General features: G+C 42.3%; 1 protein-coding gene across 2 annotated transcripts in view; it reads left to right on the top strand.

Moving 5' to 3' along the window:
- The window catches only part of LOC142575391 (ATP-binding cassette sub-family C member 9-like), a 50,298-nt gene that overhangs the window by 23,131 nt on the left and 14,877 nt on the right, over window positions 1-12,290 (top strand). For both annotated transcript variants that reach the window (XM_075684734.1, XM_075684735.1), the window contains exons 14-20: window positions 360-455; window positions 2,125-2,290; window positions 2,738-2,875; window positions 5,297-5,503; window positions 7,566-7,947; window positions 9,771-10,039; window positions 11,613-11,773. In XM_075684734.1, the coding sequence (XP_075540849.1) occupies window positions 360-455; window positions 2,125-2,290; window positions 2,738-2,875; window positions 5,297-5,503; window positions 7,566-7,947; window positions 9,771-10,039; window positions 11,613-11,773 (1,419 nt within the window). The remainder of the gene's footprint in view (window positions 1-359; window positions 456-2,124; window positions 2,291-2,737; window positions 2,876-5,296; window positions 5,504-7,565; window positions 7,948-9,770; window positions 10,040-11,612; window positions 11,774-12,290) is intronic.

A 12,290-nucleotide genomic window follows, 5' to 3' on the forward strand; every position in this document is an offset into this window, starting at 1 on the left:
GCAGTCTTTCAGAGGTTGCATTCTAGCAACCCACTGAGAATAATGGGTTCAATTCCATTTTTCTTTTCAGCTTATTTGGAAAAAACAAAACTTTCTGTTGCTTACTTAGAGTACTACATAATATTATCTGATTCCTCTCTCTCCTAGTATTAAATAGCATGAAATCTTCTCTCCGTTAAATTAGTCAAGCAGACCTGCTGAAATGTAGGTCCCATAGTGTGTATAACAGGCCCTGCTGCTGTCGTTCGTCCACCTGGATTAGGTTTTAATTTCATATTGCACTCGTTAGAGTTTGAGTTGCAGGGCAAGCATCTCTTGAATGCATTCAACATATGCTGTGTTCACTCTTTATTTTTCAGCACCACTTGCATTGCCTACGTGCCGCAGAAACCATGGCTATTGAATGCCACTTTCAAGGAGAACATCCTCTTTGGACAGCAGTATGATGGCCGGAGGTGCGTCACCAGTTGTTGAAACACAAGGCGTAAAGTTGCCGTCAGACTTAAATCAAAACACGCCTTGAAGCACCTTTTCATGTATGTTCTTAACAAAAGTGGCTCTTTTCTTGAATACAGTTCTTTCAAGTATGCACTTAGTCAGTTTTCTGAATATTATCGATGCCTCTTGTTACAGCCTGGCTTATCCTGTTAAATTCTCTGCTATCATGATGTCCTTGTTTGGGTTAAGGCTGTTGGCAGCTGTACAGGTTTGCGCACTCTTAGGGCAAACACTTAATTTGGATCCAAGCAGCAGTAGCATCTTAAATTTGCTGTGAACTGCCGTAAGCAAATATTTCATTAAACTTACCTGCATCAAAGGTAGTATTGACAACTTAATTTTTTTCCATCTTGTTTTACTTTTTTTAGCATTAGATAAAAAGTAGATGCGTAATGTTAAATGGTGTATTGAATTGAATACCAACAAGGCATTCCTCCTATTAGGGAACAGCTTTGTATATGTGGTTGAAGCTGGTATTCTAGACGAACCATGATGTTGCCATTCTGCCTGTAACTCTGTGTGCACTATATATTCCTGTGAATCTCAGCCTTGCTGAAAATGTGCACTTGTAGCGTGGTCAGAGCGATGGCAGATGCACAAAGATTAGGTGGGAGGAGGTGCTGGTATTATTCAATGGTGAGAAGATGAGTGCCGCATTAAGTCACAACTTCGAATTTAGGCTGGCTTCATCAGTGCCCAAAAAGCCATTCTTCTACTTCATCAATGCCTGCTATTGTCACACTACAGCGAAAAATATTTATTCATTTGGGAAAAGACGTGATCGGCTAATTCACTTGTGGACCGCTGGCACGTGCAAAGTGTTGCTCATTTTTGCAATATTTGGTGATATTCTATGCCCACTTTAACAAGCATAGAATTTCCTACAAAGATTACTATAAATAACTGTGGCTCTAGTGACTACAGAAACTGCAAGTGTTGCGGTTCAGACAGCATTGGATGTGATGGGTAGTAGTATATTGATTTGACTAAACATTGTCTTTCTGGCTTCAAATGGCTTGGTGACTTAGCATTGATGATTTTGAACAAAGTAGTGCATTATAAATGCAACAATTTGCAATGATCATGCATCTACGCAGAGACATATTGTTATGCTGTGTTTAGAAAACTATGATTGCTAGGAAACCTGGAAATATAGAGCGTAAGAAAAAATGCCATAAGAACATCTGAAGCCACATAAATGAAGATTAGACAAATCCCGTGGTGTCTAAACAATTGCAGTGCCAGAGTCATTTCTTTTTGTGGGAAACATTATGATAACGGGGATACCAAAATACTAACTTCTAACTATCACGTTACATATTTACAGTGCTAAAGACAAAATATCAAGCTGAAGAACATATACAGGAGTGGTTACTTGCTCGGCTAGTTGGTTCGTTGCAACTTATGTTACAGTGTGAAACATCAGGAAGGGACCACAATAGAGACTGAGTGAAAACAGTGCAGCGCTCTTTTCACTCAGTGTCTGTCGTCGTCCCTTCCTCACGTTTCGCACTGTTACACAAGTTGCCATATACAGGAAGGGTACTGAAATATGTCACACATGTGCGGGTGTCAAACAGTTCAAGCAACCAACTAGCCCAGCTTTCTGCCTTAAACTATTTGCAGATATCACCAAGTGATTCAAGCGTGCGCACTTCAGCCAGACATAAACCTGTTGCCAGCACGTGACATGACAGAGATCGGCGAGCGAGGCTTCAACCTAAGCGGGGGGCAACGTCAGAGAATCGCTCTTGCTCGAGCATTCTACTCGCCAGCCAAAGCAGTTATCTTGGTAAGGCTTTTGTTGGCAAAGTGGAGGCCACTGGGTCATACCTAATGCCTACTTTAATAGTAGCACATAAATGTGCTAAAATGAAATTCTGGGTTTAACAACCCGAAACTGCACAATAGGTTATGAGGGGCACCGTAGTGGAGAGCTCCAAAATAATTTTGACCGCTTGGGTTTCTTTGGCATGCACCCAAAGCACGGTATGCAAGCATTTTTGCATTCAGCCATTGTTGGAATTCGAGTGCCGCAGCCGGGATTCAAACTCACAATGCCATGCTAAGCAGCACAGTGAAATAGCCACTGATTGAATGTGACAGTTAACACATAAATATGGGCTGTGGCTACTTGTAAATTGTCTGTCAGCTTAGCTTAGGGCGCCGTATTGAAGCAAGGGATTTTTTTGCCATTGAGCATTGGTGAACTAAACGTAAATTGTTTTTCTTCGACTAGGATGACCCACTCTCAGCACTGGATACTCATGTTGGCATGCATGTGTTTGAGCAAGGCATCAGGAGTCTTCTGCTAAGGAGACATCGGACTGTTGTCCTTGTGACTCACAAGCAGGACCTGCTAATTCATGCATCGAAGGTAATAACAGTATTAGCTTATTGTTGCGTGTTTAATTAAATTAAATTAACAAAGGTAACTGACATCACAGGTTCATTTTTGCCATTTAAGTTTTACAAAAAGGCACACTTCAAACATTTATGAACGCTCAAGATAAACACTTTCGTTCACTTTTGTTCGCATTTATTTTTATTCGAAGTTTGTTGTATTTCCAGTTCATTGTGCCTGTGTGACATGTGTGGTGAGCACAGTAAAAACAAGTCTATGCTGTTACAGTGAACTCTCACTTGAGTGAACTTCAAGGGACCGAAGGAAATAGTTCACTTAACTGAAAGTTCACTAAACTGAATATTCACTAGACCAACATAAGACATGGCATACAGAGTAAAAAGTTTGAAGTGTGATTCATGGAGCAAATGACATGGCATCCTTAGTGTTAGAAATGTGTGAAATGGAATTTGTACATATCAATGAAAAACACACCACGTGGGTCGTTTGTGTGCACACGTGGAACTGACGAGACTGGAAAGAAAGAGACAACGACCATGCCACGACTAGCCGGTCGGAAAAAAACACACACCACATGGTTTATGGTGTGACGTATTGCCGCTTCGCTCTGGCGGCGTTGTAAGCGCCAGCGATGTTACTTTGTTCACGGCCTCCGAGATTACATGCTTGCTAGTTTTGTGCGGGCTATCTCGGAGGCCATGCCTCATTGCCGTTCGTTTTCCGCGCCGCCGCTTTGCCCCAGGGGCGCTGTAGCGCCAGCGATGTTACACTGCCGCTGGAGCGGCAGTTTGATGAGGGCGGACATCAGTTGCGCCTGCAGTGCAGTGCAGTTCAGTGCAGTGCAAGCCTTGGTCCTCTGAGCAAGTTCGTTAAACTGAAATATTGACTGTTTCGAAATTCGTTTTAAGTGAAACATTTTTGCATAGAATCTGTAAGAAAACTGCCGGGGATTTTTAAAAAGTTCGTTATTTTGAAATATTCGATAAACCGACGTTCATACAACTGAGAGTTTACTGTATTTAGATTTTCTATATTTGGTATGTGTGCAAGTATGCACAATAAGATTTGTTGGAGTCTGGAGTATGCTGGCCATGCTCCTTAAGTGTATGAATGCAGTTGGGTGCGCCTTTATCTACTCTTTGTATTGTGAAGCGGGCCCGCCACTGGTGTAAAGAATTCTTTTTTATTGTTCGGAAATATATTTGCAGTTTTCTAGTAAATAGTATTACAAAGCAATTGGTGAGGTTGACGAATAAACTCTGTGGTAGCCAGCAAGGTGGCAAAAGCTTTATGAAAAGGAAAAAATTGTCATCTACCCTGCTGTAGCAAAAGGCTACAGAGGAAACCCATACAGGTTTGTCAGAAAGAAAGTTTTTAATTTGAAGAAAAATGCATCCTGCTTCAGGGAACTGCTGTTTTTGCTTTCATAGATAGTAAGATAACTGCTGTTTTCAGGGTATGCGCTACCTAAAGTTACAACACTGAAGGAGGTTGTGAGGTTGGGCTCCTGGTGACAAGTGATTATGCAAGAAAGGAGAAAAGACGGGTGTTGGAACAGTTCTGACTGAGATAGAAAAACCAACTCTCATTTATGAGCTAGACGTACATTTTTGCACCTGAACAAATCTTTTTTCACCGAAGAAATGAACTAGTTACTGTACAAATGAGGGATACACGTACAAACAATACTTTACCATTTTTGTGATACATTATGAAACTGTTCCTGTAAACATCAGAAAAAAATAAATTGCTGATATAAATGGCAGATTTATGCAGGCTTGCACATGAAGTTTGATAATTCTGTAATGAAGAAAAATAAAGTTCCAGGGTAACTTAGCTGATGTTGGCGAAGAACTCCTGAGTAGATTCTTTTTAAAGTGAACTGGTGTTAAAATAATTTCCCCGATAAGCTAAGCAGTTCGAGGACCTTTGTATAGTTCCGCATTGCTTCAGTGCAGTTCTTTTAGTATCGCTTCAAGTTAAAGAGGAAGTTCCCTCTCTTGTCCCTTCTTCCCTGTGCACGTGCTCCCTTGGGACATTAGGCACAATGAATTCATACCGACTTGCTCAAGTTTCAGTGCTTTAAAGTAAAAGGTGTGACTTGTAAGGACTTTATTTTTTCTTTTGTAAGGGGCTGCAGTTTTGGTCTTGAGTTTAAATTCTGCCTAGTGACTCATGTGAAAAGAAAAAAATAGGGAAGGCCAGATGGCACTGCATTAAATGTGTAGGAGTGAAACAGGTCCCTTGTCAAAGATCTTTTTCAGTGGCGTAGCACACCAGTCACTTACCCCCCACCACCCTTGAAACTTCTTTGTTAGCATGCAGCCTGCCCAGCCCCCCTCGCGCTTCCTTCACCATTCCTGTCTCCGGTCAAGTGCGTGTCCCCCCTTTCCAGAGAATAATTTCTTGCTGCGCTCCTGATCCTGTTTGCAGGTGATCATCTTGGAAGGAGGCAAGATCAGATGCCAAGGCAACTTGGCTGAGATTGAGAAGCTGGAGCCAGACCTGGCGACTGTACTGAGCCATTCCACCAAGCGGGAGGCCCCACCCAGCCGGGACAACACAACCAAAGAGCGCCACAAGCTGATGCGCATGATCACCAAGCAGTCCCTCTACCTTGCCAACTCTGCTTCTACACAGGCAGGCTTGCGCAGAATTTTCACATTCACACTGTGGTCTGCTGTCACAGACATGCTTTTAGAGGAAGCTTCAATTCGCGACCTACTCTGATTTATCTGTTCAAGTATGTTAAAAATGCTGAAAGGCTCTCATTAGACAGTTTCTCAGTTGAATTAAGTGAAGTTATCTGCATTAAAATAGGACTTACCATATTTGATAAATGTTTCGCGTACACAAAACATTTTTTTTTTTTACTTATTTTCTGCTTGCCCTTTCAACTGCAGTGAGCTGAACCACTAGGCATAATCACAATCACTATTGCAGTCATGAAATTTGCTTGTTGGAATTTTGTTTTTTGTGGAATGAACAAGGAATAACAAAGTATGGTGTATGTTTTTACTGCAATGATGCCATAATGTGCAACATTTCATTTTCAAATTTTTTTTATAATAGATGTGACAAAAAGAAGATAACAGCTAATTCTAATCATATAAAGAGAAGCAAGGCCTTTTCAAAGGAGCACTTATTTCTATATGACTGCCATTCCATTGTGGCATGTTCTGAATAGTGTCAACACTTCAACAGCACACCAATGTGCCATATCTAGTCGCATAGTGATCACACTTTCTTTTTTTTTAATTGACACAAATTTAGCAGTGCGATCATTACGCTGGGTTAATTTCCCGAAAAAAAGAATGTTTTCATCCCTTGTTTGCTGTGGGATGACAACAAGTCAACAAACAGGCGGCTGCCGCTGTAACAGTGCGGGATATAAAAAAATGGCGGCTCATGGAGCAAGCCAAACGCGCCGAGCCAGATTTTTATTTCTTCTCGCAAGTACATTACGTGCATTGAAACAGTTTCTTCCATATCACCAATGAATAATATTGTTAATATTGGCAAGTTTGCGGCAATAGAGTAGCCATGTCCACTTCGAGGGGACATAAACTGAGATGAGCGCACTCAGCTGCCAGTGAGACAGAAACACATGGCAGGTATGCTGCGAAAACTGCAGCATTTGTCTTCACTACAATCCTAATAAAGCATGTTTCTGCTAATAGTAGGCGAATATCTTAGCTATGTTACAAGTACCGGCATAGGAATAGGTTATACTTCTAACGTATCAATATAAACCTGGCTACTGTCGTTGCCGCTCACGATTTGCGTGATCATGGGTGCAGACGAAAGGAATCGAAAGGCGCCCTTTTTTTGGGGGGGAGGTAATATTTGTTGACCGCAACCATTATAAAGCCTACAAATAATAAAGCCAAGGCAAGTTTAAGTTTGGTTGTGGATATTTTTTTCTTGGAAGTGCAGAAAGTGATGAAAGGAATGATATGGGGTATCTGCTTAAGAATCTGTTTGGTGCGTGTAGACCACTTGGTGAGTCTTGAAGAGTCGTTCACATAGCATTCGACAAATGGTAAGCACGATCATCATCAGCTAGACTTGACACACAACATATTGCTGCAGCAAGCTCAGAGTGCGATCATTACGCGGGAAAGAAAAAAAATCGAATTTTGAGGACAAAATTCAGGGGTGCAATCACTACGCAAGTAAATACAGTAATACAGCAGAGAAGTGAGCTCAAAGCAAGCTCTTTACAGGTGTGTCTTGACAAGGCTGCACAGGTGTCCACAGTATGAAGCCCTGTTTTGAACCATTGATAGTTAGTCCCGGTAAAAATACAGTAGTCGACTGACTTGGAAGCACTCAATTGAGAAAGTAGGGTACCCAGTTCATGAAGCTTGCACACTTGCGTGAAGCAGTTAATGTCCTGCACAAGTTTGTGAACAGGCATGCAAATGTCACACGGTCTCGCATTGCACTGCTTTACATTTAATAATGCCGCAATATTGTTATCAATACTCTGATATTATCAAATGCACAAAGAACACAATAAGCTGCACAAAAATGTTGAGCAGGTGATGCAATTCACAATTCAATGTTGTCAGGATTTAAACGCTGAGACAGTTGATTCTGTTTCACTTTTCTTTTTCTTTTTTTCATTTGGCTTGTTTGAAACTTTGGGTAGCATTGCTTATGCTCAACATTTCTTATCACCTTGGCTGTTTCTCACCAGGACCTGCGATCACAGCCACGCCCTGTGATGCTGAGTCGTCAGCTGTCCCATGACCCATCAAGCCCACTTCCCCTGCACGACTTGAGCAATGATGACACCAGCGCGGCACCACGTAGCGCCTGCACTCCAAGGCCCGCCTCGGTCGGCTTCCGTTTTAAGGCCAGCGTCTCCACGGACAGCATGCACTCGGCGTCCACTGGGGGCTCAAACACTCCTTCGCTCGTTCGAGGGCTGTGGATGCGGGCCCCTCCGTCTCGCTTGAATTCGCGGGTTTCAAACACGGCAGAAAATTTTATTGAGGAAGAGGAGGAGTATGAAGAGAGTGAAGAAAAGAAGAAACAGGAGTTGCTTGCCAACGGCACAGACCAGTTAGGGGACGATGGTGAGTATAAGGGCACGTCTTGCTGGCCTCTCTAAGCAACCTTCGTTTCTGGCTTATTCCAGAACAATATGGTTTCTAATAAAGTAGTACAACAATATAATATTTCTAGTCTGTCAGCGGCTACTTGAACAACTCCCCCTGGTGGGTATGTGCCTTGAGGGCTGCAGGAATTCAACATGCATGATGCATAGAGCCTACTTGTATGTACAGTCTATGCTTGTTACAACAGACCCTCGTACAACAGACTTTCGGATATAACCGACCATATTTAAGCCTTAGTTTCTTCTACCTATTTTATGAATGCAATGAAATTTGGTTTTAACAGACCGCACTACAGCACACTATTGGCTACAGTGGACGAAATTAGCGGCAATTTTTTTCAAAATCGGGCGTATAAAACATACTTTTGCCGTGTTGACTCGGGCTGACAACTGACTTGTGAGGGTCAGCGAACGATCGTGACTCAGTATCGCGCGCACACAGTAGGAGGGTGGGGCAGAAATGCGCTGACTATCGCGCGCGAGGCACGGGAGTCAGGCATGCAGGTGGAGGAGTGGAGGGGGGGGGTGTTGAGAGGGGGGTTCAACTCTGGCCGCTGCAGCTTATGGCGGGGCCACTGTATCTTGAAAGCGATCTGGGATGTGGACAGACAGCTTGCCCTCATGGATGCCGTTTCTTGAATGTGATCTGCAATGTGGACAAAGTGCACTCAGTGCCGGTAGCTTTGTATGCACTGCACTTTCGACGTCTAATATGCGTTGAAGCGAGAGACAGCATGAAGGTCAATCTGCTCGCCTCTGCTGCCGCGCTTATCGTTAATTTGCTATCACAATCAAGGTTTTGTCTTTTGGGCAAAACTGTGACTTTTTTGTTTTGTTTTTTTACTTTGGACGTTCATCATTCACTTTTTGCAATGAAATTGTTAGACATCGCAACAAAAGTTTCAGAAGTGAGGCATTTCAGATATTACAGACTTCAGATGAAGCAGACGTTTTTTGACAGATTATCAGGGTCCGCTGTAATGAGAGTCAACTGTATGTAGTGCAACCAGCACGGAGACACATTCAATACAACCAGTGTCACAGCAGCGGGTTTTTCTACTATTCAGCCTAAAAGATATCTCTCTGCATTGTTTCCATTGCCAATGAATCAGATTTTCTCTTTCCTAGTGCTTTCCCTTAATTTAGAACAGCTAGCAGTTTAAAATTATGAGGCTTTATGTGCCAAACCTACTTTCTGATTATGAGGCACGCCGTAGTAGAGGACTCCGGAAATTTTGACCGCCTGGGGTTCTTTAGCGTGCACCTAAATCTAAATGCACGGGTGTTTTCGCATTTCGCCCCCATCGAAATGCGGCCGCCGTGGCCGGGATTTGATCCTGCGACCTCGCGCTCAGCAGCCTACACCATAGCCACTGAGCAACCACGTCGGGTAAACTAGCAGTTTAGACGATTGGCATCACAAAAACAGTCAGTGCTTAAAGATCTTAAAGTTTCAAAGCATGTGGTTCGTCGTATTCATGCAAGCCTGTGGTTCTTATCTCATTTGGGCTAGAAGTATGCTATATTATCTAAATTATGTAGTACCATCTAATCAGCCTGAGAGGGACACTATAATTAAGAATTAAGACAATTCTAACTGATACTCTTGTTTTCTGATATAGCAGATGTTTTCAACAGAGCTTTCGCAAAATAGAAAAAAAAATGAAACTTTGTTCTTAACTTTCATCAGTATATAATCAACTTTTTCCTGTGAAGTTAATGAATATATAATTTTGAATGTATAATCTCACTGCTGTTATCTGTCTATTTTTTCCCCCTCAGGAATAACGGGCCCTCTTCTTGGGGGGCCCGACTCACTCACTGTCGGCGAAGAGGCCCAGTGGAAGGTGATAGAAGAGGAAGAGAGGGAACAGGGCAAAATACCCTGCTCAGTGTACCTCGACTACATGCGGTCGTGCCGGCTTCTGCTGGTGGCATTGGTGTGCGTTCTGTTTGCGGCAAACCAAGGGGCCAAACTCGGCTCCGACTTCTGGCTCACTGGCTGGTCGGAAGCATCCAGGGACATCAATGCCACTCTCCCAGCAAGCCAGGTTGGTCAACAGATCAGGTCATTCACAAAAAAGTGTGCAGCTTCATTGCAGATTTGCGGAATTCGTGCATTTCATTGCAGAATCCAGAACACAAGCTACTGGATTCAATTGCCAGCCATGGCAGCCACATCCTGATGGAGTGTGGAGAGCAGAAATGTTGTTGGCTTAATTTTGTTTCCCCATGGTGTCAATATTAATCAGTAGCCCTCCACCACACCGCCCCTCACAGCCCAGTGTGTAGTCTGGGATAGAATACCCCATCGGTTGTTACCTTTAATGAGACCAACAGTGTCCCTCCGGAAACTTACTCACCCAAATTTTGGCTATTCATTCTTTCTTTGAACAGGACTCGTATATGTTTTAAAAGGTGAAGTCAGTTGAACTTATGACAAAAATGAAGTTTAGTACCACATCACAGTTTTTCAAAATTCCTACCTCAGAAATTTTACATGCCCTGTGATTCACAAAATTTTGAGTTCACTAATTTTCTAGAGGAGAAGGGCTCACAGAAATGAAAGGCTTAGCATTGGACATTGACACAAGGTCTTGTAGTCTCTGTTTGTTTCCTACACACAGTCTACATGTGTCGAACTGGGTTGGCTCATGCAGGAACAGTGGTAAAAAGTGGTCAACACATAATTTCTAACATAAGTTCATCTTACGCCAAATGTTGCTAAGGCATGCAGAAACTTAGTTCAGTTTAATAAACATTGATCTCATGCATGATTATTTAGACTACAAAGGTTCGTGCATGTCTAAGTAAACTTGCATGCCTTTTAGCATTTTTAGAGGATTGCAAATATTCATGCATATGTGTTTATATCTCAGCTCTCTGTCTGCATTTTAAACTGCACCTGCGTCCTCACACAGTTTGGAATCATGTTTACACTATGGTCCACTATTAAAGGAAACTCTGAATTAGTATTTAGAGACTGATTGCAGCTCAAATTTGACGCTAAGTCCCCGGCAATAGCTTTGTATCAATAATAGGTCTACAAATGCATTACATTAGGCACTTTCTTTCTTACGAGGTTAGTGATACGTTCAAGTTAGTTTGGTTTAATACTGATAAACTTTTTTTCTTTAAGAAGGAGCTTTAGCTCTGGAGCTCCTTTCTAAATACATGTGAACATAAAAATCGCTTTTCTCTGCAACTGCTGCACATTTTGATAAGGTTTGTTGTATTTCAAAGAAAAAGTTGAAATGTAGAAAGCAGGCCTTTTAATTAGATTGACAATCTTTTTATATATTCTTCAAACTGCACTATTTCAATATGCCCAAGCATGAAGTTTACAATCCTGTAACTCAAAACAGTATCAGTCCATTAGTTGTCTCATAAAGGCATTTCTGCATTTTGCATGTATTCAAATAGGCGGCATCAAAGTTGGTCCCAAGCTAAAGCTTCCTCTTAAGAGTGGACCGTCTTGTCCATATTTGCCCCCACCCCACCCTCTTTTATTTTCTTTGTCTTGTCACCCTCTTTTATTCTCTATGCGTGTTCACTAGCCCCTGTTCATCCTTGCAGTGTCAGCCTCTCCCATCTAACTCTGTCACTCAACTTTGCATAACGCAGGACGAGCTGGCTTGGGGCTACGTGATGGGATACTTGGGCCTGTCCATGTTCTGCATCGTCCTTTCCCTCGTGACAAACATGTCTGCCCAGCTTGTGTCCCTACGGTCGGTCAAAGTGTTCCACAACAACATGATTGACAACATTGTCCAGTGTCCCATGAGGTAGTACTACATCTGGTATCCTGCAAAAGTTCTCCTGGCTGTGTTTTGTTATGCTCTACTGGAGACACATACTGATTCTTTACACATGGCACATTTTATCTACAACAGTGCTTGCAGCAAGAGCCTTTACTGAAGGGGTTGCTGCATTTTCTTACAACAGTGACTAAGTCTTCAGGCAAAACATGCATTATCTGCAGCTGAGCTGCCTCATCTGCTAGCAGCACTGAAGCTGTCTTCAGTTAGATGCATGGAAGACCCCTAGGCAGTTGTTATTTTTCTGACGGGAGGCACCAGAAATTGTTAAGGGCAATATTTGTATATATTTTATTTTAATATTCATTTTCAAATAGCACAAGTGATACAGTGCAACCCACTTACACGATATTCGTGGAACCTGAAAATTCAGTAACTTTAGTTGTCATTGCATATTTACTATACTCAACATTTCTGCTCAAGAATATTCATGCAGTTGAACTTAAACTGAACAAAGACGTATCTGATTCTGGAAACTTTGATA

Source organism: Dermacentor variabilis, chromosome 3, assembly GCF_050947875.1.
Source record: "Dermacentor variabilis isolate Ectoservices chromosome 3, ASM5094787v1, whole genome shotgun sequence".
Classification (NCBI taxonomy): Eukaryota; Metazoa; Arthropoda; class Arachnida; order Ixodida; family Ixodidae; genus Dermacentor; species Dermacentor variabilis.